General features: G+C 42.3%; 1 protein-coding gene across 4 annotated transcripts in view; it reads right to left on the reverse strand.

The window, feature by feature from the left end:
• Positions 1-27,299, reverse strand: part of TTLL11 (tubulin tyrosine ligase like 11) — a 243,536-nt gene that overhangs the window by 178,286 nt on the left and 37,951 nt on the right. For 3 of the 4 annotated variants that reach the window (XM_043565834.1, XM_043565835.1, XM_043565836.1), the window contains exons 2-3: positions 13,081-13,177; positions 5,603-5,736 (exon numbers count right to left, since the gene is read on the reverse strand). In XM_043565834.1, coding sequence (XP_043421769.1) covers positions 5,603-5,736; positions 13,081-13,177 — 231 coding nt within the window. Of the gene's footprint in view, positions 1-5,602; positions 5,737-13,080; positions 13,180-27,299 lie in introns of those variants that run through there. The other variant, XM_043565837.1, reaches the window with a different exon arrangement.

Below are 27,299 nucleotides of genomic sequence, written 5' to 3' on the forward strand. Positions count from 1 at the left end.
AATACTGAATATATTCTCTGATGTCAACAAAATTAAATTCAAAATCAGTGACAAAGGATACTTGGACAATTCCAAAATTATTTATAAATTAAACAACCCATTTCTAAATAATCCACAGGTTAAAGAAATCTCAAGGGGCATTAGACAACATTTTTAACTAAATGGTAATGAAAATGTGATATACAAAAATTTCTGAAATATATCTAAAGCGGTGCTTAGAGAGAAATTTATCGATTTAATGTTTAAAAATCAGTGAACTTGGGGCACCTGGGTGACTCAGTCAGTTAAGCATCTGACTCTTGATCTCAACTCAAGTCTTGATCTCAGGGTTGTGAGTTCAAGCCTTGCACTGGGCTCCACACTCAGCGTGGAGCCTACTTAAATAAATAAATAAATAAATAAATAAATAAATAAATAAAATGCTTTAAAAATCAGTAAACTTAGGGGCACCTGAGTGGCTCAGTGGGTTGAACATCCAACTTTGGCTCAGGTCATGATCTCACAGCTCACAAGTTTGAGCCGTGCATCAGGCTCTCTGCTGTCAGCATGGAACCTGCTTTGGATCCTCTGTCCCCCTCTCTCTCTCGAAATAAATAAACTTAAAAACAAAAATCAGGGAACTTAAGTTCCTCCTTAAAAGATAGAGGGGGAGTGGGGCACCTGGGTGGCTCAGTCGGTTGAGTGTCCAACTCTTGGTTTTGGCTCAGGTCATGATCTCACGGCTTGTGAGTTTAAGTCCCACATCAGGCTCACTGCTGTCAGCCTGTCAGTGAAGAGCCTGTTTCGGATCCTCTGTCCCCCTCTCTCTGTCCCTCCCCTACTTGTGCTCTCAAAAATAAATAAAACATTTATAAAATAAATAAATAAAAATAAATAAAAAGTTAAAGAAAAGTAAATCCAAAAAAAGTAGAAATCAATGATATAGAAAATGGACAAACAATAGAGAAAAATAATGAAATCACAAGTTGGTTCTTTGAAAAGATCAACAAAATTAATAAAACTTTAGCTAGGCTGATATGAAAAGAAAGAAAGAAAATAAGAAAAGGGGAGGGGAGGGGAGGGGAGGGGAGGGAAGGGAAGGGAAGGGAAGGGAGAAAGAAAAAGAAAACACAAATTACCAATATGGACAATGAACGGGCGAGATCACCACATATCTCACAGACATTAAAAAATAAGGAATACTATTTTTCAAAACTTTTGTCAATAAATTTGACATATTAGATAAAATGGACTAATTCCTTGAAAGAAACAAGTTACCTATATGTATTAAAAAATTAATTCATAATTTAAAATGTTTCCAGAAAGAAAGCTCCATGCCCAAATACTTTCAATAGTGTATTCTACCAAGCATTTAAGAAAGAAATAATACCAACCTTATACAAAATTTTCAAAACAGTAAAGGAAGAAATATTTACCAACTCATTTAATGAGGATTGCCTGGGGTGCCTGGGTGGCTCAATCGGTTAAGCATCTAACTCTTGATTTCGGCTCAGGTCAGTTTTGTGAGTTTGAGCCCCACATCAGGCTCTGTGCTGACAGCACAGAGTCTGCTTTGGGTTCTGTCTCCCTCTCTCTCTGCCCCTCCCCCACACATGCTCTGTCTCTGTCTCAAAAATAAATATAAACATTAAAAAAAATTTTTTTAATGTGAATTGGTGGCTCATCATATTACCAAAATAAAGAGAAAAATCAATCATCTTAATAGATACAGAAAAGCATCTGACAACATTAAACACCCATTCATGATGAAAAACTTCTGCAAACTATAAAAGACACATTCCTCAACCTGATAAAGGGCGTCTACGAACAACATATAGCTAATATTACATGTAACAGTGAAAAGCTGTATGTTTTCCCCCTAAGATTGGGAACAAGGCAAAAAAGTCCACTCTAATTACTTCTAATTCAGTGATGTACTGGAGATCCTAGCCCAGTGCAGTATAATAAGAAAAATAAATAAAGAAATAAAAGGCATATAAGGTTTAGAAGGGAGGAAACAAAAAATATTAATTCACCAGTGAATTAATTGTATACATAGAAAATCCAAACAAATCTACAAAAAAAAAGAACTTGTAGAACTAATAAGGGAATTGAGCAAGGTCATATGATAGAAGTTCAAAATTAAAAAGTCAACTGGGTATCTATATACTAGCAACAAACAATAGAAAAATGAAATTCAAAAAATACCATTTATAATAGCATAAAAAAAAAAACATTCTTAGGGATAAAGTTAGCAAAATATGTGCAAGGCCTGTACTGAAAACTATAAAAACACTGCTGAGATAAATTAAGGAAGACATAAATACAGATAAAAGTCAAGGATTAGATGAATTGACACTGTTAAGATGTCCACGGCTTCCAAACTGATCTGTAGAGACCGTGCAATCACAATCAAAGCAATCACAATCAAAGCCCGGTGTAGAAATGGGCAAACTGGTTACAAAAGTGAGGTGGACATGCAATGGTCCTGCGGTAACCAAAACAATCGTGAAGATACACGAAGTGGGAAGACTTGCACTACCCAATATACTCTACTGCTATAGTAACCAAGATAAAGCGTGGTATCAGCATAAGAGCAAACATACAGATGAGTGGCACAAAACACACTCCAGAAACAGACCAAACACAGACGGTCAACTGGTTTTCAACAAGGTTGTCAAGGTAATTCAGTGAGGGAAACAATCATCAGTGCAGCAAAAGGCACTGGAAAAATTGAATATCCCTATGGAAGAAAGGAAACTTTCAACACTGATCTTGTGCCATATATAGAAACTGAGTTGCAATGAATCATAAATCTAAGTGTAAACCCTAAAACTAACACACTTCTGGAAAAAAAACAAAGTATAAAATCTTCCCAACATTTAGTTGGGCAAAGATGCCTTAGAGATCACACAGAAGTGGAAACGATAAAAGAAAAAAAATTTTAAGTTCAACTTCACCCAGATTAAAAACTTGTGCTCTTCAAAAGACAGAGTTAAAACATGAAAATTTGAGGTTAAGGTTTTGAAAAGTTAAAAGGGAGAAAATATTCACAATAGACATAGGAAAGACTTGTACACAGAATACATAAAGAACCTACAACTTAAAAATAAAATGCCCATAGAAATAAGCAAAATTTTAAATGTACACTTAACAAAAGAAGATACTCAAATGACCACAAAGCATGTGAAAGATGCTCAACGTCTGGTCATCAGGGAGGTGTAAACATTTTTTTTTAACGTTTATTTATTTTTGAGACAGAGAGAGACAAAGCATGAACAGGGGAGGGGCAGAGAGAGAGGGAGACACAGAATCTGAAACAGGCTCCAGGCTCTGAGCTGTCAGCACAGAGCCCAATGTGGGGCTCGAACTCACAGACCGTGAGATCATGACCTGAGCTGAAGTCGGACGCTTAACAGACCGAGCCACCCAGGCGCCCCAGGGAGGTGTAAATTAAAACCATAAAGAGATACAACTACACGTCTCCAAGAATGTCTAAAATTCAAAAGACTAACAGTACCAAGTCTTGCCAATGACAGAACTCTCACACACTGCTGGTGAGGGTGTACAACCACTTTAGAAAACACTTTGGCAAGTTCTTGTAAGTCACACATACAGATACCATATGATCCAGAAATTCCACTCGTTAGGTACAACCCAAGAGAAATGAAAATATACATCCACAAAATGATTTGTATGTGAGCAATCATGGCAGTTTTAATATAAAATCCCAAACTGGAAATAACCCAAATGCCCCCCCTCAATTGGTGGTTGGATAAGCAAATTGTGGTATATTGATACAATGGAGTACTACTTGCCAATAAAAATACAAACTGCTGATATACACAACAAACATGGATGAATCTCAAAAACATAATTCTGAAAGAAACAAAAAGACTCAAAGAAGTATATATATCATATATGATTTCTTGAACACGCAAAATTAATCTATAATGAGAATGCAGATCAGCGGCTGCCTGGGCTGGAAGAGTTGAGGGAATGGATTGCAAAGAGGCACAGAGGAATTTTTGGGGTTGATGGAAAAGTATCTGATTTTGGAAGTACAGTTGGTAGGTATCTCATTTAAATTCACAGAATAGGGGCGCCTGGGTGGCTTAGTCGGTTAAGTGTTGGACTTCGGCTCAGGTCATGATCTCACGGCTCTTGAATTCAAGCCCTGCTTCAGGCTCTGTGCTGACAGCTCGGAGTCTGGAGCTTGCTTTGGATTCTATGGCTCCCTCTCTCTCTCTCTCTGCCCCTCCCCCGCTTGCCCTCTTTCTCTGTCTCTCAAAAATGAATAAACATTTTAAAAAATGTTTTTAACTCAAAGAATAGCTAAACACAGAGTTGCAGAAGTGGGACAGACACATATTGCACACAGGGACAAAAACGTGAACACAGCCACGGAAGTGGGAAATTGAGGGGTGAGTATGGGGAATAGCTGAGCATTTATTTTTTTTAATTAACTTTATGGAAGCATAATTTACAAGCAATAAAATGTACTCATTTTAAGTTAATAACTGGATGAATTTTAAGAAATGTGTAAACCCATGTGACGAACATCCCATAGACAGCTTCCTTTCAAAAATTACCACTTCAAACTTTTTTTGTGCTTACGAAATCATAATTTTATTACAAGCTTTATGATTTAATATTAAAACCAAAACAACATGTAGGCAATAAAATAGATTATAAAAAACATAGGCCTTGAAATCAGCTCTAGGTTTAAATCCCTGTCTCCAGCAGGTCACTTTGCCTATCAAAGCCTCAGCTTCCTTATCCACAAAATGGGATTAAGAATACAACCAACTTCCCAAGATCACCATGAGGATTAAAAGAAATAATGGTAAGCTTCTGGCACAATGCCTGGAGCACACGGTAGGACCAATAAATGGTATCAGCCTTATCACGATGAGATAGGCATCTGTCGCATAGTTACTCCCAGAGGTATGGTATGGACCATGGGACCCACTGGCAAGGGCTTTGAAATGGTCCTAAACGAAAAATGGCGATCTTGAATTCAGCTTCCCTACTGGTACTCTTTCACAATCAGTGGTGAAGGCTGCAAAGTATTTTGTGCCCAAACATTTTGCTTTGATATGGAATGGGTGATTTGAAAATTGACACTGGAGCAGATTTAAAGCAGAGAACACTTAAAGGGTCCCCTCCCATAACCCCCCAGTGTGTCAGATGTACTTTCCTAGCCTTGAAACAGAGTCTGACCTCCCACATTTCATACTACAGGATGCTGGGGAGACCACGCTCCAGATTCACCCAGTCCCAATCTGCTTGTGGTCTCAGCCACCTGCTCCAGCTGTGGCTTCTTGGCTTTCCAAACACTGACTCCAAGACCCGGCTCCCAATATCTGCCTCAGGCCAGTCTCCTCAGGTCAAGACCCACTTCTTCAGTTTACCTACCTGTCACCCTGCCCGTTCAACTCTCCAAGCTCCTTGATTGCTGCCGACACCCACTGTGTACTGCTGTGACACCCCCTCGGCTAGTCGCAGCTCCCTGGGGACTCCCCGCCCCAGCTCCCAGCACACAGGACCCAGGACCCAGCTCCCGGGACACAATTGCAAACATGACATAATTCAAGGGTCGTGGGGACAGAGCGCCATCTACCTGAGCCACAAAGAGCTGGAACTCGTCAGGCAGAATCCATGAGCGAGGGTAGAAGTTGTACTCCTCAGGAAAGAGATTCTGCATGATTCTCACGGCTCTGCTCAGAGTAATTTTACGCACCATCTCCGTCATGCCTGGGGAGAAGAGAAGCTGTGAGGTTTGAACAGCAGTGGGCCACTAGCTATAAAACAGCCATTATTGGGGGCTTTTAAAACCACCCACCCGACGTATTCCCTGTTTCAGACAGGATAAAAAAAGGTATGAGCTGTTCCCCACAGTGGTGACTCATGGTTTGGAAAGGCCAACCAAATTAATGAAAAACTTGAGGCAGGAGACAGACATTTTTTTTTTCTTTTATAAAAATGAAGCATCAATTTGAAGGGATGAGTTTCCACCTAGTCTATTATTCCATTCTTTGCCAGCCCCCTAGATAACGGATAAAGAGAAGCATTTATATCTCGCACTTAAAACTTCAGATCCTCCTTAATTTGGGGCCACCATATACACTCCTGGGACTGCTTCTATCTTATATCCTCGAGAACATTACCTGGTGGACTCTGCCTACCTTACGAGAAGCTTAATTAAATTGCTTTGTTTTAATCTTTCATGAGTGTTAAAGGTATGAAGTAAAAGAATATGTAGCTTTCAGCACAAAATCTGTCTCCTTGAAATAAGGACACAAAGTGGAAAGGATATCATAGCATAATTTATAGTTTAGGGGGAAAAAATGGAATCTGTAGGAGTTCTTCAGTTATAAGTACTTCACTAACAGTTGATCAGACCTCATTAATTTGCCCAGAGGGGATTCAAATGTCTCACTTATAAAACATTTTAAAAGACGGCGGATTTTTTTTTTTTCTCGTAACATCTTCAGGAACTCTGACAAGGGAAGACACAGAGTCTATTCCTTAGCGAATGTTAAGCAAATAGGCAGAAATTCTTTCAAATTTTAGCAGGCTTATCTCTCGAGGCAAATATCACCACTGAAAATGGAGACTAAAAATGGCCTTCACCCTCAAAGAGGCTACACAGTTCCATCACTGACACTGGAAATTTGTTTAGCAAAAGTTATTTTTAACAGAAAGCACACAGTTCCACGTCAGTTTGGCATGTCCGAATTATCACACATTTCAAGTGGGCACAATCAGAATGAATGAGATTTCTCTAAATTCCCACGTTCAGGAAGTGAAGGGTGAACATCTGAGAATGAAGGTTTTAATAACCTGCTTCTTGCTTCCCTCAGCATATTAAAAAGAGCAATAAATCTGAAGATCGCAGATTCAAGATGTCAATGCACAGCTTCTTGGCTCTTGTTTAGAAGGAGATAGAGAAGGATTAAACAAGATATAAAGGAGCTTAAAAGGCACTAATAAACTGTGCCCTGATGTGAACTCTTCGATATTAAAGAAAACTCACTGAGGATACTGTTCTGAGCTTCCCGAGAAATAAGTATGAGCCTAGAAAACTACAGCCGTTTCCTTTCAGTCCCCTGTGAAATTAGAATTTTTGAGTTAGAAACACTGGAGCCAAACACAAAGTGCACAAAACAAAAATCTCAACATTTTTTGGAGCTTTTTTCTTTTCTTTGACAATACTGGGTGACCAATCTAGATGAAAACCCTTCGTAACTAACTGTAATATGGCACCTTACACCAAGTAGATGAAGCCTCCTGGACAAAGTGTTGTGGTACTTGCTACCCTTTAATGGCCTTGTGACAGGAGGAGGTTCTCTTTCAGAAACCCCTGAGCAGATCGGATGGACTCACACAACACAGACAGAATTGCTGTGAGCACAGAAGCGTGGTTTGAATGCTCTAGAAAAGTTTTATGAAAATCAATGTCCAGCAAACTGAGTACGTATCCTTTTGAAATCTGCAAGGGCTGCTTCTACAATGTGGATCTTAAGTCCCCACGTGAGCTGACAGGTCTGCCACCAAGCTTGCTTTTGCGCCAGCCTCCAGGTAGTTCTCTACTGAAAACAGCCAACTTGGAAGCACCCTACAGGCCAGTGGCTGCTTTTCCCGGACACTTCCGACCCACAGGCTATGGACGGCTCACCCCCCCTCTGCCTAAATGCCTGTCTCCAGAAGGCACCAGCGTAGACCCCCCCTCAATCCTTACCGCCAAACCCGTTGTTCCTCCACATATCTAGGCTGTGCTCCCTCCCGGTGCTTCCAGGGAAAGCGTCCCCAACCCCCCACTACACCCCATGCGGAAGCTGCTGGTGTCTGGGCTTCCGGTGGTGGCTCAGAGACAGATGTGGGGAGTGTCATCTTCTCTCAGTGAGATGCTGACCGGAGTAGCTGGGTTTTTAGCTGAGCCAGAGCACACGTTCCCAGAGTAAACATGTGAAAAGAGCGGTCATTGCCAGGCTCTGCTGGCTCTAGACTCCACCTCCCTTCTCCAAGCAGCTGTGGCAAGTGACCCCTCCCTGTGACCCCTGCCCTAGGCTCTGAGACACATTCTAACCTGAGGTAGAAGTTCTAGGTCTAACCCTCAGCTCCCCTCCTTCCCCCCCACCCCCACCAAATTGGGAACAAGGCAATCTTTGACCTTGACTTTGTACGCCAATTAGATAAGGAGGATTTCAACTTTCTCCATTGCTTTGTCCCCAGATTTCGGTAACCTGTCTTTTGCTCCTGGCGCCTTTGCAATGCCTTTGCTTTGTCCCCTCCAGAGTTCCTCCTCTGTTCCTCCCAAAACTACCCAGCAAGGGCAAGTGTCCTCCTGCCTGTGACGTTAGCCCTGTGCCCGCCCTCTGGCTGCCTATTTACAGGTTCTTTTGAGGCTGACTGCCTACCTGGGTCTCTCAACGAGGTCTGCCTCCAGATGTCCCTTGTGGGATTTCCCCTCTCACTTGGGTAGGGTTTCCCACGCCAAGAACTTGCCTCCTGCCACTCTTGGGTTCTCCTCTTTGCCACACTGGAGTCTCAGGGCCTGGTAGGTCTTATCCCCTGTGAAGCTGCACAACAGTATAACAGACTGATCCTGAGGCTTGCCCACACAGACCTATTATTTAACCCAATTAAAAACAAAGACAAAAACAACAAAACCTGACCTGCGTCGAGAGCACTATTCAATCCCAATATCATCGATAACAATAATTCTTGGCAAAAACACATTATGGTCACCCAACAACAAAGAAATGCTTTCAGATCCATCCTTCTCTCTCTGTTCCCATTGCCACCGATAAGTTCATCACTGGCCTGGACGCTGCAGCAGCCTCTTAGCTCTACCCTGTTTCCTTGCTCAGCCCTTCCACCCGCCTCCCATGCGATGCATCCCTCTGGCTGGCCTTTCTAAAATGCAAGCTGATCCTTGTCACTCTCTGGCTTAACAATTTTTCAGTGGTTCCCCATGACCTTCAGACTGTAAGAATGCTATCCTCTGGTTCCTGCCTGTCACCTGTCCACTGCTGCTATCACATTTGACCTTTTCTGACCATCACGGGCCACCCGCTCTTCACTGAATGAGCAGCCTGGTCTAAACATCCTACGTCTTTGCACCAACTCTGCTCCCTCCTTTTGCAGGGAGATCAGGCCCATCCACCCCTGGAGGCTCAGTTCACATGGCAATTCCCTTCTCCAGGGTCTGTCCCCCAAGCAGATCTCAATTAGGTCATATGCCCTCATTCCAAACTCCCATGGCATCCCAGGATTCCTCTGTCTAGCACTTATTTTGTGTTTGACTTCTCTCCCTACGTGCTTTTCTCCTTGTTTTTATATTCCCAGCACAGCCCAGTGCTTGACAGTCAGGTGCCCCCATAGCTTTCTCCCTGGGACCCTCTCCCTCTCTGACAGAAAGTCCCCCCTCACAGCGGACTCTCAGGCGACATCTGCCATGTGAGGCCATGCATCTCAGACCCTGAAACTCAGCAAACAACTGTTGCTTATAAGCTGAGAATTGTCAGTTTGGGACTTTCTTAAAGCCAAGGACGTATCTAAATCAGATTATTTTTTATAGAAGGTCTTAATTCATCATTTAAGACACAATAACACTTCTTGAAGGACCTTGCCCATAGAGAAGTGGCTAAAATCGAATGTGTTGACACAAACAAAATAAATCATCCCCAAAGGTTTCCAGTTTATTCGGCATGTGACACACTGACAGTTGCTGGCCACGTCCAGTAGAACTTACTCTACGTGATACACAATGCATAGAAGATGCATTGTTACAGTAACGGGATACATCAGAGACAGAAGATAAGCCTGGACACAAACTAGAGCCACAGGACAGACCCTTCTGGAATCATGGCATAGCTGAGAATTGCTGTCTGCCATAGTGCAGGGGGTGTGGCCACACTGCCTCTGTGCCTAGAGGTTCGAGAGCCTGCTTTATCATTAGAACTAATTAACTGCTGTTGGTAAAGTGGAAAAGTATACGTTCCAATCACTGGCACATGGAATATGGGATGGAGCTAACTTGCTTGTTTGGAATGAATATTCTTGTATCACCTTTAATGAAACTAGTCCGTTGAAGGTACTTTTCTCTCATTTGTGTTCCAAAAGTAAAGCCAGAGCCATGACTTCTTTCCTACTCTCAGCTGTGAGACGAGGCATGAGCAAATAGGGGGAAATGTAAATGAAGCCTCGTTTGATGATTCATGTCTTAAGAACTCTGTCTTCATTCAAAGGACTGTTCTCTTCCAAATTACATCCCTTCAATATCCCAGTAAGTCCTCTGAGCGGCATCAAAAAGTCACCTTTTATGAGCAGGAAGAGAAAATAATAGCGATCCCATTAAACCGTGTGGAAGAACCCTGGCTACCAGAATCGTTCTTGTTCTCCAACATAACCCTCCCTCCTCCTCTAACCTTGGGTTAATTTTCTAGCTCTGTTTCCCTGGAAACCAATAAAGGTAGAAAGTTAGCTGTGTTACTAGACAACAGAGCATATGGTTAAAATGATCCCTGGTTGGCAAATTGCATAAATACCTGGTAGGCAGGCGTAGCTCCAGGCTTTCCTGATGTAATGATTCTTGTAACTTAACACGACCCTGCTGGGGACCCTGGAAGCCATGCTTTAGAGTAGCTACATGTGATACGGCTCTTAGGGGGTCTCTGAGCCGAGACAGACCCGTGTTCACTGATGTAGGTCTTGTCCCCTTAAACCTGAGCTTTCACTCGAGGGGTGAGACAAGCCCCTGGCACCCTTGCAGAGACACCACTGGAGAGAAATGCCTGACACTGACTGGCTGGAAAGCTGTGTTTCCTGCCCTATATCCTTCGAGGCGAAACTGAGAGATGTGAGGCCCATGGGAGTCTGCACGCTGAATTGAAACCCCCTAGTAGAAGCGGCATAACTCGCCAGTGTACAATGTATGGCTACTGGGTTTTCTGAGAGGTGTTTTCCTAAAGACATGGCATAGGACGTGCCAAAGAAAATGAATTATCTTCTTTAAAGTAAATTCTCAGCCCACCATGGGACTCGAATTCCCGAACTCCTGACCTTGAGATCAGGAGTCATATGCTCTACGGACTGAGCCAGGCAGGTGCCCCAGGAAAAGAGTAAATTGATTCTCCCTTTTAAAAATTAGCATAAATGATACCACACTAAGAGAAAACACCTTGTATTCAGGCAACCACACTCTGGCTGCAACCATACAAAAATGATACAAAAATATGGTTAAGGTTTGGGAGGAAATATAGAAATACTCACATTGCAGTTTTGTTAAATGAAAGATGGGATTAAGGGTGATGCTATTTTTTTAAAAAAAATTCTTTATTACTGTATTACAGTATGGTTTGTGTATATTGAGTTAAAATTTCTGAATACAAGACACAGACCCTTTGGCTGCGATCACCCTCAGCTTAACCCAATGTTCCTCCCTCGCTGAGCACACCTACTCCCTTAACCACCCTCCTCACTTAGCCATTAAAAATAATGAATAGCAATCAATAGCAGAAGAGGGTGGGAGAGATTAAAAATAAAATGGAAAGGCAACTGGGTGGCTGGGAGTGGAGTGAGGGGGTGTCTTAAAGTGTTGACTGACATTTTCCTGGCACAAGTCTCCCTTACAGGAAAGCGCACTGGGATAATGTCCCCAGGTAAAAGGCAGGCACTGTCTCTGCCTGTCGTTCCCAACACGGACACTGGTGTATTTGGTTTTAAAAATGGTACCTCCAATTATGATACTTGAAGACAATAGAAGATGCTAACGCCATTTCTGTGACCTATTCCTAGGATTTCAGTACTTCTGTTTCTTGCAAATAATTAAAGTGGTCTATTGCTTTTCATTTACAGAATATAGTCCCCTCATTACACCCTCATATTATAACCCAGAAGGTGAAGATCGTGTTCTTCCACGATCAGACCAGAAAATTAGACCAGAAAATCCCATCTTTTTGTTTTTGAGCCTCCAGTCTTTAACTCTTGGTGGGAAACTCCACACCCGAAAAACAAATAACCCAGTGAAGAAATGGGCAGAAAACATGAATAGACACTTCTCTAAAGAAGACATCCGGATGGCCAACAGGCACATGAAAAGATGCTCAACGTCGCTCCTCATCAGGGAAATACAAATCAAAACCACACTCAGATATCACCTCACGCCAGTCAGAGTGGCCAAAATGAACAAATCAGGAGACTATAGATGCTGGAGAGGATGTGGAGAAACGGGAACCCTCTTGCACTGTTGGTGGGAATGCAAATTGGTGCAGCCACTCTGGAAAACAGTGTGGAGGTTCCTCAGAAAATTAAAAATAGACCTACCCTATGACCCAGCAATAGCACTGCTAGGAATTTACCCAAGGGATACAGGAGTACTGATGCATAGGGGCACTTGTACCCCAATGTTTATAGCAGCACTCTCAACAATAGCCAAATTATGGAAAGAGCCTAAATGTCCATCAACTGATGAATGGATAAAAAAAAATTGTGGTTTATATACACAATGGAGTACTACGTGGCAATGAGAAAGAATGAAATATGGCCCTTTGTAGCAACATGGATGGAACTGGAGAGTGTGATGCTAAGTGAAATAAGCCATACAGAGAAAGACAGATACCATATGGTTTCACTCTTATGTGGATCCTGAGAAACTTAACAGAAACCCATGGGGGAGGGGAAGGAAAAAAAAAAAAAAGAGGTTAGAGTGGAAGAGAGCCAAAGCATAAGAGACTCTTAAAAACTGAGACCAAACTGAGGGTTGATGGGGGGTGGGAGGGAGGGGAGGGTGGGTGATGGGTATTGAGGAGGGCACCTTTTGGGATGAGCACTGGGTGTTATATGGAAACCAATTTGACAATAAACTTCATATATTGAAAAAATAAATAAATAAACTCTTGGTGGGTTAAATCCTGAGTACCTCTGCCTTAGCCTCCCTCCCGAGGTAAGGGCACTGACTGTGGCAGTGCGGCCACGAGTCCCAATTAGGAGTCCTTGAGTTTGAGCTCAAAATGCTGTCATGTTCTTGTAGAAGAGGGCACCCTGACGCTCAGCCTAGAAACATTTTTCAACGTCAACAATAACAGCAGATACCTGGAAACTTGTTCACTTGGCCGGAGAATATGTCATTGTCATGAAATGAAACTCCATGCCAGTAGATGTCACAAGGCAAGCGTCGGCCAAATGGGAACTAGAAGACAGAGGGGGGAAAAAAGTGACTATTAACATGAACTAGAGGAGCAGCTACTATCGTGAGTGTCTATTACGTACACATTCCCGGGACCTGGACATATCACATGATTTAATCCTCAAATTAGCACGTGAAGTAAATGATATCCTTTCTCATTTTATAAGTGAAGAAATGGTTTCAGACAGGTTAAGGAACTTGCTGGAGGTCACACCCAGTGAGGGGTGGAGTTCTGATTCTATGTGGCAGATACAGTACTCATGGTTTTACAAGTACCCTTTCATTTTGATCCTTGTAACTACCCTAGAAAGAATGATTCCCATTTTACTGGTGAGAAAATGGAGGATGAGAAAGGTATCGAATATGCCTAATGTAACATAGAGCTGGGAAGGAGAGGAATCAGGATTTGAATCCAGGTCTATCTGAACCCCAAGCCATACTTCTCTTTCTCTGAAAATTGCAACTCTCAAGTCAATCCCCGCCCCCCCCCCAAAAAAATGAGCTTGTACTCTCTTGCTTGTGCTCTCTCACTCATTCTCTCTCCCTGTTCTCCCCTATGTGTCAATCACACACACACACACACACACACACACACACACACACACAGAGTCTGTGAAGGCAGGATGTATCCCCCAGTGCCTCAATAAAGACTTCAATAAAGACTTTTTGAATGAATAAATGAACAAACCCAGGAATGGTCGTCTGATTCAAGGTGAGATAACCAGATTCTCTCTTCCAGGAATTTGGAAATCAGACATGCCAGGCAGCCACCCCTGCTGGCCCTCGAACTGGAAAAGATAAAAAGCCGGAGCCGGGCAGCTGTGCTTAGCTGTGAGCACAAAGAAGCAAAGGCAGCCAGGCTGCTGAGAGAGAAGAAAGGAGCAGGTGCAGAGAGAAAAGTGAAGGTAAGGCCATGTGGTCCTAGTGACGGACTGACTGACCTTAGCTCCCAGGGCTTCTAGATCCTAGGTGCAGACCCTCCTCAACCTGGCTGTCTCCCCTGTCCTTGGATCCTGTAAGACAGCCTTGTATCCTTAGAATCTATCCCTTCTTTGCACACGCTATAGGGTTTCCTAATTAGCAGCCAGAAATCCCACAGTGAGACAGAAAGGCCTGCTCTTTCCACTACATCCTGCTGCCTCTCAAAGTTATCAACAAGTTCTACATTTACAGAATTCATTTTTAAAATCTGTAACTCAGATGACCCTTGTTAAAAAGGGAAAAAAGTGAGCACGTGTCAATTCATGCTTATTAAAGGTCCAGATGAAGAGAGATGCCAACACATTAAATGCAACACTTGATTTTCCCATCGTAAGACTATAGCTAATCAGGGTTTTTATCTGCTCTAAGTTAAGAGAGTTAGGTTCCAATGGGAGAACATAGCATCACCAATGAAATGGTGGTGGCTTGATGTTTTCCAACTATTCCAAATTAAAATGAAGGCAAACAGACTCAAGCCCTTTAAATCATTCACATAATTTCAAAGCTGTGCCAAAGTAAGGCATATGTTACACACTCTATTAGCATGAACAACTTTCATCTATAATTTATAGCATTTTGCTTGTTTTCATTGCATCCAATGGACTGAAGTTATTAATTCAGTAGTCATAAATACAAAAAGATGCAACATATGTTATTTTCTTCCAGCTGTTAAGTGCTAACAGAGAGAAGGGGAAAATAACTTAACCAGGGGAGTTTCTCAAAAAAGCAAACTATCCAAGCAAAGTTTACTGAGATCCAAGTGGCTGTGCTGCCTGCAATGTGGGACTGATACCTGCTCCATGTCAGCTGACAGCCCATGACTCCTTATCACCTTGACAGTCACCCTTCAATCCTTGCCAACCTCATGAATCCCAAATCAACACTCCTTGCAGCAATGCCTTTAGCTCATTCAGTTTTGAGAAACTGTGTTTTTTTTTAATCCATTCATTCAACAATGACTATGTGCCAGACATTGTTCTAGGTGCTGAGAACACAGAGGAACTCAATTTTAAATAGGTCCCAGGACTTTCAAAATCCCACCTCTTTTTAAGATCTTTTTAAAAACTACTTACACAGCTTACATCATACTCAGTGTTGAAAGACTGAAAGCTTTTTCTCTAAGATCAGGAATGAGACAAGAATGCCCACTTTTGCCACTTTTATTCAACATAGTATCACAAGTTCTAGCCAGAGCAAAAGGCAAGAAGAAGAAATGAAGCATCAAATTGGAAAGGAAGAAGTAAAATGATCTTTTTGCAGATGACATGATCTTCTATGTAGAAAACCCTAAAGATTACACACACACACACACACACACACACACACACACACACACACAGAGAGAGAGAGAGAGAGAGAGAGAGAGAGAGAGAGAGAAATAATAGATGAATTCAGCAAAGTTGAAGGATACAAAATCAATACACAAAAATCCGTTTTTTCTATATATTAACCATGAGTGATCCAAAAAAAAATTAAGAAAACAATAACATTTATAATAGCATCAAAAAGAATAAAATACTTAGGAATTAGCTTAACCAAGGAGGCAAAGCCTTGTATGCCAAACACTACAAAATGTTGCTGAAAGAAATTAAAGAAGAAATACATAAGTAGAAAGACATCCCATGTTCATGAATTAGAAGACTTTATATTGCTAAGACTTTATATTGTCAATACTACCCAAAGCAATGTACAAATTCAATGCGATCTCTACCAAGACCCAAATGACTTTTTTTCCCTTGCAGAAATAGCACAATCTATCATAAAATTCATGTGGAATCTCAAGGGACCCCAAATAACCAAAACAATCTTAAGAAGGAAGAACGTGTTGGATGTATCACAATTCCTGACGCCAAAACTTAACAACAAAGCTATAGATATCAAAACAGCACATAAAACAATGAGATACAGTAAGATACCACTGTACAACTATCAGAATGGCCAAAATCCAAAATACTGACAACACCAAATGCTGGCAAGGATGTGGGGCAATGGGAACTCTCACTCATTACTGATGGGAATGCAAAATTGATACAGCTACTTGGAAGAGATTTTACAGTTTCTTAAAAAAGTAAACATACTCTTACATATGATTCAGTAATTATGCTCCTTGGCATTTACCCAAATGAGTTGAAAAATTATGTCCAGGAAAAAAATCTACACATGAATGTTTATAGCAGTTTTATTAATAATTGCCAAACCTTGGAAGCAACCAAGATGTCCTTCAGTAGGTAAATGGGTTAGATAAACTGTGGTGCATCCAGATAATGGAATATTATTCAGTGCTAAAAAAAGATAATGACCTATTAAGCCAAGAAAAGACATGGAGGGATCTCAAATGCATATTTCTAAGTGAATGACGCCCATTTGAAAAGGCTAACTGCTGTATGATTCCAAGTATATGACATTCTGAAAAAGGCAAAACTACAGAGCCAGTAAAAAGATCAGTGGTTGCGTGGATTAGGAGGGAGGAAGGCATGAACAGGTGGAGCACAGAGGATTTTTAGGGTAGTGATACTACTCCACATAATACCATAATAGTGGATACATATCATGATTCATTGTCCAAACCCACAGAATGTACACCACCAAGAGTAATAAGCTTTACTAAAAACTATGGACTTTTGGTGATAATGTGCCAATGTATGTCCATCAGTTGCAACAAATGTACCATTCTGGCATGAGATTTTGATAGCTGGGGAGGCTATGCATATGTAGGATCAGTGAACATATGTGAAACCTCTGTTCCTTCTGCTCAATTTTGTAGTGAACCAAAAAACCAAAGTAAAAACCAGTATGGTACTGGCATAAAGACAAACATATAGACTAAGGGGACAGGATACAGAACCCAGAAATCAACCCTGATATATATGGTCAAATTATCTTTGACAAGGATGACAAGACTATTTGGTGGGGAAAGGACATTCTGTTCAACAACTGGTGCTGGGAAAACTGGATATCCACATGCATAAAGAATGAAGTTGGACCCTTACCTTACACCATAAAAAGAAATCACTCAAAATGGGTCAAAGACCTAATCATAAGAGCTAAAACCATAAAACTCTTACAAGAAAATATAGGGGATAAGCTTTATGATATTTAATTTGATAAGGATTTCTTGGATATGACACTAAAGCATAGGTAACAAAAGAAAAATAAATAAATTGAACTTTGTTGAAATTAAAACGTTTTTGCATCAAAGGACACTTGTCCACAGAATGAAAGGACGGCCCATGGAATAGGGGAAAATATTTGAAAGTCATGTATCCGATAAGGCATGTATCAGATATGTATCTGAATATATTAAAACAAATTTTAAATACGTATATAAGAATATGTTTTGAAACTTTTACAACTTAAGAACAACAAAAACAATTAAAAGTGGGAAAAGGACTTGAATAGACATTTCTCCAAAGAAGACATACAGATGGCGAATAAGCACATGAAAAGATGCTCAACATCACTAATCATTAGGAAAATGCAAATCAAAACCACAATGAGATACAACTTCACACTCATCAGGATGGCTGCATAAAAAATAATAAAAAGGAAATAAGTGCTGATAAGGATGTAGAGAAATTGGAACCCTTAGGCACTGGGAATGTAAAAACCTGCTGTGGAAAATGAAACTGTCACATGATCCAGCAATTCCACTTCTGAGTATTTACCCAAAAGAACTGAAATCGGGTACTTGAACAGATATTGATATACAAACGTTCAGCATTATTCAAAGTAGCCAAGGTGGAAATGGTCCATGTGTCCATCAACTGTCTATCAACCGATAAACAAAATAGAATACATTCATACACTGTAAACTTACTCAGTCTTAAGAAGGAATGAAATTTTGGCACCTGGTGCAACATGGATGAAACCCTGAAGACACTATGCCAAGTGAAATAAACCACTTACATGAGGTAGTTAGAGTAGTCAAATTCAGAGAGACAGAAAGTAAAACAGTGGTTTCTAAGGGCTAGGGAGAGGGGAAAATGGAGTATTATTTGTTTAATGGGTACAGAACTTCAGTTTGGGGAGATGAAAAATGTTCTAGAGTTGATAGTTGCACAACAGTGTAAATGTATTTAATGCTACTTAAAAATGGGTAAGATAAATTTTGTTGGGTACATTTCACCACAATAAAATAACAATAAAAAAAAAAAAACTGTCTCCTTATGCCCCCTGAGGGTAAGGGGCCATTTGTGGCTCTACTCTGAGCTCTCTATAGCCTGGAATGCTATGTGGCTTTTCATGGGGCAGTTGGAATTGGCCCTTGTTTCTCAGTTCCCCCACTCCCCATTTTTCTCAAGGTCAGCACCATCCTCCCAGGTACCTACGTTCTAAATTTGGGAGTCATCTTTTTCCTTTTCTCTTCTTCAAACCCTTTTGGAAAAAGGACTGGATTTGGGGTCAGAAGACCTGAGAGTTTCAGACTTGTTTCTGTCACCTGGTATGAGATCTTAAGCAACCAAAACATTTGTATCTTCCGTAGACTGAGACAAGAAAACGTGTCAAAGTGCAATAGGAACGAAACAAGATAATGGATGTGAAAATGCTTTGTACATTCCACACAACAATACAAATCTGAGGTGATCATTGATTTATTCACTTATTAAGCGTTAAGAACTTATCATGCGGCACAATGTGCCTCAAGTGGCAAAGACACATAGGGACATGTCTGCTTTCATGAAGCATACAGTCCATGGGGGAGAAAGAGTTGAGTCAGTCACTCCAACGTATCACTGCAAACCAAGTCATGGTAAGAACTGCGAACTGAGGTCCAGAGAGCAATGAGAGCACAGGGAGACCCAAATGCATCTGGGAAGTCAAAGAGGGCCACTCTGAGTAGGGGGGCCGTGTGTTCATTCGCCAAGGACAGTTCCAGTTTACAGCTGCTGTCCTGGGGTTAATATTAATAGAACTTTTCTTCACTTTCAAATGTATCCTGGTTTGAACAGCAAACTGAGTGGTCGCCCTATTCCTAAGACAAGGCTATTTGAGGGGAGACTGTAAAGAACAGGTAAGTGAGGAAAGAAGAGCATTCCAGCCCAGAGATCAGACTGACCATGGCCCACTGGAAAGCCTAAAGGCAGGTCAAGGTGGCTGGGGCACGGAGGACCTGAGGAAAGCAGTGTGAGATGATCCTGAAGACCTCGGCAGTTGCACACGGGGTAGGGCTGCCCCCCAGCTGGATCACAGAAACAGTAGGTCATGCCGAAAGATGAACCCACTGAGCAGAAGCCACTGAGTAAGAGGTCCCAGAGAGACAGAGAGCATGGGCTGAAAAAGGCCAGGGAGGAGAGTGTTTCAAGACAAAGAGAATGGTGACTGGTGTGAACGTGGCTGAGAGGTCAAACTCAGAGGTTGGAAACTAACAACTGCCTGCTGGATATGATGACAATGGAGAACTCCAGGACCACTTCAGCCTGGGGATCACCTTCCTGGTCCCCTCAGCACTTACTGTGCTCATCACTGTCTGCACTCGCGTACTTCACGTGTAACCCCTAATTCCCTCAGAACGCCATGCATTCCTAGGACCAGGAACAATCTGACATACTTCTCAGGTTTCAAGGATGACCAACCAGGTGTCCAATTGGTCACAGGCCCACAGGAACATCAGAAGCTGTAATCCAGACAATCACCCAGGTCACCCCTTCCTCCCCAATACCCAACTGGTCAGCAAGTCTGGTTTATGTCCTAATTAATTTTTTTTTAATTTTTTTCTCAATGTTTATTTATTTTTGGGACAGAGAGAGACAGAGCATGAAAGGGGGAGGGGCAGAGAGAGAGGGAGACACAGAATCGGAAACAGGTTCCAGGCTCCGAGCCATCAGCCCAGAGCCTGACACGGGGCTCGAACTCCCGGACCGCGAGATCGTGACCTGGCTGAAGTCGGACGCTTAACCGACTGTGCCACCCAGGCGCCCCTGTCCTAATTTATTTTTAAATTTTCTCCCCTTTCTTAATCCTCAATGCTACTGCCTAACTTCGGGGACTCATCTCCCACTGGGATGAGGTCCACTGTCTGCCACAGTCTCCTCCTCTAATCCACCCCACACACAGAGGGGTGTTTCTTTAAAAGCACAACTCTGACCATGTCACTCCTTTGCTTACGACTCTTCAATGCCTTCCCATGAACCACAGGATTAAGTCTAAACTCCAAGCATGGCCCAAAAGACTCTTGCCAAACTCCTCTCTGCTAACCTGCTTGCCTCAAGTTGGGCCACGGACACCCTGGGCACTTGTACGGTCACTGCCCGACTACTTGTGACATATAAGTATATAGCGGTTCACTGTTTTGTGGCCTGGGTTTCCAGGTGTTATTCCTTCTGCCTGGGATCTTCTAACTTGGCTTGACCATCCACTCCCTCCTTCCATGAAGCTGTCTCACAAACCCTGGCTTCTACATGGCCCCTGTCACTTACACCCTCACGGGACATTTGCAACATCCCATCTGTAAGTCTGCCCACCTTGCCACTTTGTGAACTCTTTGAAGATGAAAACAGTCTTATCATCATTTGTGGATCCCTGACACCAAGTCTTTGTTTATAACTTTTTGTTTGTTCATAACCTATTTGGGGTCAAGAATCACTTGGGGATTCTCATCAGAAAAGCACACACATGCATAAAATATGCATATATGCACATATGACTTGAAAAGATCCAAAGACTCCCTGGAGCCTCTGGTTGTTCACAGACAGCACTATTAGCACATCTGTAGTATGTATGTTTCATGAATAAATACATAAATAAAGGAACTTATGAATAGCAGCTACCCAAATACACTGTTACCATCGTCGCCACTGTCACTATTAAGGTTAATATTTATTTAATTCTTACTACTATGTGTATGTGTTTCATACATAGATTATCTCATTTAATCCCCACAACCACCTTAAGAGAAAGGTGCTACAAATAATCCTATTTATAGATGAAGAAACCGAAGCTTTGAGAGATTAGATGACTCTCCCAAGAGTACTGAGGACAGAGTCAGGATCAAATCCAGGTGTGCCTGCTTCCAAGACCCATGCACTTACCATTACACACAACTGAGGTTGATCTGTTGCTATGGTGGCATTTATTAGTCACACACGAGCTACAGTAACAAGCATACCCTCACCCCATATGCTACCATCTTTGCCACAAAGGAGGATTCTCCCTCAGCGTATACACCTGTGTGGTCCCCAAATCCTTTTCCCTCTTACCCAGAAGGACTAAAACAAACTTGCAAAACAGCCAGGCTCCAATGAGAACTGAAACCATTAAATGTCCTTTAAGCATGTTTGTGCTTAAGGAATTGAGGTTCCGGTCCCTCTTCTAATAAATAGTCCAAAGAGCAAGTTCAAACCCCCTGGGGAGTTTCACAAAATGAAGTTTCACAGTGAATGCTGATAAAAGCACAATTCACATTTCTGTACTTTGTGAATGATTTCCTTCATAAAGCTTCTTCATGAAAGAAAATCTTTCAAGTGATTGGGCATAAAAGTGGCAAATAAGCTTTGATGTGGGCAAGCACATGTGCAATGCTTCTACAGGGGGAAATGACCCAAATTACTGCTTTAAAATGAGAGACCCAAAGCACTCTAAAAAAACACAAGGGAAGGGGTATGAGCCAGAACAGCACGCTTGGACAAGGAAGACCCTGGCTCAAGCCTCGACCCACCACACCCCACCCCAACTGTGACACACTGACCTTGCGCCCCTACAGCTCATCTGCTAGGGAGGAAAACAACAGCAATAAAATCCGTCCACCTCCTAGGGCGGTTCTGTGGACTGAGGTAACGCATGGGAAAGCACTTTGTAAACAGCAGATTGCTGTTATATAGGGTAGGTTATTATTTTTAGTGTCCAAGGAAATCACCTCAATGAGTAACTTCAATTAAAAAAGATGCCAACCAGAAATCAAGCATCATTAGGACAGCTCTTGAACACGAACACCACAGTGTACCTGCACTTGGGAAACCCTTGACGATGCCCCCAGGCAGAGTTAATAGATTCCTCACCAATGTTCCCTCTGCACTCTGTTGATGCCTATAGTACAGCCACTGCCTTGTAGGGTATTTATGTTTACATGATTGGCTCCCCATCAGACAGAATGCTTCAGGGTAGAGACATTCCTTTCTTTCCACCCTCTTCTTGACCTACCCATCTGTGGTAGGCAGCCTTTATAATAGTCTCCAATTATCCCTGCCTCCTGGAATTCATACCCTTGTGTAGTCTTCTCCCACAACTGTCACAGCCTTGGTCAATGTAACCAATATATACAGCAGAAGTGATGGGATGTCACTTCCATTATTAGGATATCCTTATAAAGAGACAGTGGCTTCTGTCTTGCGCATGCTGTGTGTGTGTGTGTGTGTGTGTGTGTGTGTGCGCGCACGTGTGTGCCCCTGGCTGCCTGGCTCCCATCTCTGTCTCTCATCATCATCATAATCATCATCATCACTACCACTCACTTCGGAAAGGTCTAGGGAGTGGTAAGAAATCAAAGCCTCCTGCCATCAGCCATGTGAATGAACTTGGAAGTGGATACTTTGGCCTCAGTCAAGTCCTCAGAGACTGCAGCTTCATGAGAGAACCAGAACCCCAGCTGAGTCACTCTCAGATTCCTAATCCCCAGAACCCCAGCCAGAACCCCAGCTAAGTCACTCTCAGATTCCTAATCCCCAGAAAGTATGTGAATAATAAATGTGTGATGTTTAAAGCTGCTAAGCTTTGGGAAAATTTGTTACACAATAATAGATAATGAATACACCATTCCAGGTTTATAACAGTGTCTTCGAGAATGAAGGAATTTAAGACTAATTTATTAAACACTTAATTGTGTGCCAGGCATCTTATATATATGCCTCCACTTCACACATGAAAAAATGTAATTCTGTTCCTAATAAGTGGCAAACCCAGAATTTGTCCAAAGACTGTGCTCTTTTGATTCCACTAAGCTGAATGGATGGGTAGCTGTGTTAACCTATGGGGGGAAATGAGCACATATATCTATGCAAAAAAAAAAAAAAATGAGTGTGGTTAACACTTCAAGGAAGAGCATAGCACAGAAAAGTCCAGAGAAGACCAGTTAAGACATGGAAAGGACTAAGCAATTGCCCTTCAAGAATGAACAAAAAACTTAGTACTCTTTTCTTCAATCAAGAAAGCAAGCATACCAAAACAAAACAAAACAAAATAAAAAACAAAAACAAAAACAAAAACAAAACAAAACCAAAAACTGGTGGAAATCCATCAAATCCTGAAGGGTGTGACCACATGGAACATGGCTCTATCTGCCAAATCTGAGCATATCAAAAGAAGGAGAGCCCCTTTTAAGCCTGAGAGAAGGAAGCTAGCTAGCTCACTCCTCTCTTGCTCACATCTCAGCTAATGGCATCACTATCCTCCCACAAAGATGAGAAGTGCCAACCACCCAACTGCCTTCAGGGAGATTCCAGGCTCCCTCCTACCTGGGAAAATAAAGCTAATGAGAAAAGGCCTCCCCATGCTGGGGAGGGACTGGCCAGCTTCCTGATCACAGCATCTTTGGATGGGGCTGGGAGGAAAGCCCACCCATGGGGCAATTCTAAACCTGTTTCCTCAGCAGGAACAAGAATGGCAATGCAGTTGGGTTATTAGATGGTCTAATAATATGTCTGAGCCACCTAGCACTGTGCCTCACACACAATACTAAATACACAGTAGGTCTTCAAAAAAATACTGTTTTGTTTTTTCTCTTCCATGCTTTTCCATCATCCTTCACCCCATACCTATTGTCTGGTGAGATATTACCTAGAGGGGATGGTGGATGGGTGTATCTTCTAGGACCAGCCTAAGGTTAAAGGTACACAAGGTATATTCAGGGTATTTGAAGCCATGTAGGTCTTCCTGGGTATGTGTCTAACCTCTGGAGAAAGTCTGTACTTGCACAAAGTCTCCTTAACTTGACTTCCACAACCTGAGTTCAAATCTCAGCCCTGCCAATCTCTAAGGCCTTTGGTTTCAACACCTGAGAAAGAGGACTAGCAAAGCTTCCATCACAGAGGGTGTTGTGAAGATTAAAAACAACCATGTACCTGAAAGAATGTTTGTGAATAGCCTGGCACATAGTAGGAGCTAAATTAGTCCAATCATAGAATATGGACAGCAAGTATCCTGGATTGTTCTTCACCCAATGAAGTCCCATGGTGAACGAGGCAGACTGCAAAAGTCCCCAGACATCTTCCCTGGCAGGGAAAGCAGAGGCTGGCCCTCAACAAATCCACCTCTTGAAAAATAGTAGTGAATCAAACATAGCTCCAGGGATGCATAAGCCAGCCTCGGGTAGAGGCAGATGCACTATCTATGTGTGAGAGCCCAGGAGCAGTAATTGTTTCTGCTCCAGAGAAGGAAAGAGGGACCATGTGAGCTGGATGGGAAATAGATGTTTGCCACACCAAGATGAGGAGAAAGGGAAATCAGGCAGAGGGCAGCGTGTGTGCAGGGATTCTGGAGGGCACAAGAAGTTCCACATGCCTGGAGTCCAGGGTAGGTAGGGGAGACAAAGCTGGAGAGGTCTCCATGACCCAGACAAGTCATGAAGGGCTCACAGGGCAAGCTGATGAGCTTGAATTTGATTCTGCAGGGGGAGGACAGCCGAAGGAAGTGCTCCAGCAGGGTTATGCCTGATCTGGCTAGAATGGAGAATGGAGGGGAGGTAGAGCGAGACTGAGGGCAGCCAGACCCATGAGGAACCCGGCCAAGGCTAGGACAGGGTAGAGTGGCAATGAGGCAAGCAGAGAAAGAATGCATTGGGAGTAGGGGTGGGGAAGGCACAGAGGAATAAGGGCACATCACCAATTTCATGTGCAAGAACTACTCTAATAGCCAGTGCACTTTAAAGAAGCCCCTTCTCTCATGCCCATGGGCTGACATTCCCCTCTCACCTCCTCCAGATCCCTGGTCGTTGGAGACTCTGAAGGGAGAGGATCCCACAGGGATAACTAGCACTCTGAGGAGCCTTCCGATTTAATGAAGACGCTGCCTGGCTCCAATGGGTTTCCCAGGAAGACAATAATTACTCATCCTCTAATAGAGCCAATAAATATAGCAAAAGGATAAGTAATTAACAACCTTTTGCTGGAAAGTAGCAATTCTTGTGATCTATGAAGTTTCCTTTTCCTGTTCACTTCTTCATTATTGCAAATATGATACTCTGGGTAAGCGCACCATTTATTGTTCACTGAGTTAATCACCAAAGCATGCTGTATTTTTTATTAAATCCATTCATTATAATTGACTCATATGAATTAAAGCTGGAAAAGCCTCAGTGAGGCCTGTCGTCCACCTTGCTTCTGCTTCTGATCACAATACTTTTAATGAGATCAGAACTGTTACCAAACAATTGAACTAGAAAAAGGCCCATGTTAGCAGGAGGGGAAGAGAACCTTGCCCCTCTCATAATTTCAGTGTCCCATAGCAATCTCCTCCAGTTATTTATTGTGGTGTCCAATTTCCTACCCATAAAGAATCTTTATTAGTAGTAATTATACTAACCAAAAGAAAAAGAAAAACTTCACAAACTTTTAAAGTGATTTACCTCTTGGCTTGCAGTTTTAATTAAAATTCCAGCTTATTTAGCAAATCGCTCTGAAAAGACTGGACACCAATTTAACAGTATATTCTTTTTCCACTTTGTAATTCATAAGGGTGATGGAAACAACAAAATACCCACATCAAATGACTCTTACTCCATTCCATTATAATTCAGCCTGTGGAAAAGGGTTCCAATATCAATTATAAATTACAAATTACCTCCACTATGCCCTGCAAAATTATTGATGGGGTTCGGGGCAGGCTGCCCCAAAATGCGCCATTCTGGCATATTACTTTGAATTAAAGTTACGTATGAAACAGCCAACACAAGAAGGATGTTCTGACCATCCTTTGTTTCCCTTAAAGCAGGAAACAAATCTCCCATGTGAAAGGTGTCCTCTCTATATATCAAGAGGAAAGGTGAAATCCTTATCACCAGGGAGAGAGAATTCGGAGCCCAGAAGACCATGTACACAAACCTTGTTACTTCCTCTCTAATGTACTACCTCAGGCTCAAACTTCATCTTGTCAGTACTTCCCAAATTCATCGTTTCCTTGTCAAAAAAGTACGAAAATTTTTTCTATTTGGTTACTTCTTTGGGGCTTATCTCTTTGGGGTCCCCGTAGGTACAAAATTAACACAAATTTGTTTGGCCCTGTTAATCTCTCATTTATTGCAGGGGGTGTCTCAGCCAAGAAACTAGAAGGGAAGAGAGAAATGTAGATTTGCTCCCCTATACTATCCACAGCAATCTCCCTGCTCTCTACTCTCTCACTGGGTGTAAATTACATCAATTCACCATTAGTCCTCAAATCACCTCAAAGACGTCCACACTGGGGCGCCTGGGTGGCGCAGTCGGTTAAGCGTCCGACTTCAGCCAGGTCACGATCTCGCGGTCCGTGAGTTCGAGCCCCACGTCAGGCTCTGGGCTGACGGCTCAGAGCCTGGAGACTGTTTCCGATTCTGTGTCTCCCTCTCTCTCTGCCCCTCCCCCATTCATGCTCTGTCTCTCTCTGTCCCAAAAATAAAATAAACGTTGAAAAAAAAAATTAAAAAAAAAAAAAAAGACGTCCACACCAAAACTTTAAATGTGTTTATTAACTGAAATGGAAACAAGGCAAATCAGGTTTCCATTTCAGCGCACTTTCCTCCCAGCCAGGATTATCAAACAACTTTTCCCGAAGTCACTCCCGACATCTCATATGGGCAGCTCATCCCCAGTTAACCAGATACCCAGGCCCTTTCAGGACTTTCCACAATGGCAACTCCACTAGAAAGCTGGTGTCTAAAGGCACCATGGTTTAGCCAGAACATCAATTCATTCATTCCACACACAAGCACGTTGTGTCTTTGAGCCAGGCGGTATGCTCTGGGAATGCTGAGAAGTTCCGCATATGGGACAAAGTGTTAGTGGTGGAGACTAAAGCTGGAGAGGTAAAAACAGGAAGATGAATAAAAGACTCCTTACCTTCAAAGAGCTCAAAGCACAGCGGCTGAATCAGACACACAACCAGATCACCGGATGCTGCTGCCACCATCCTACCAAGCATCTACTACATGCCTGCCTCCGAGCTGAGCTCTTCACCCACATGG

The sequence above is a fragment of the Prionailurus bengalensis genome, chromosome D4 (assembly GCF_016509475.1).
Source record: "Prionailurus bengalensis isolate Pbe53 chromosome D4, Fcat_Pben_1.1_paternal_pri, whole genome shotgun sequence".
Classification (NCBI taxonomy): domain Eukaryota; kingdom Metazoa; phylum Chordata; class Mammalia; order Carnivora; family Felidae; genus Prionailurus; species Prionailurus bengalensis.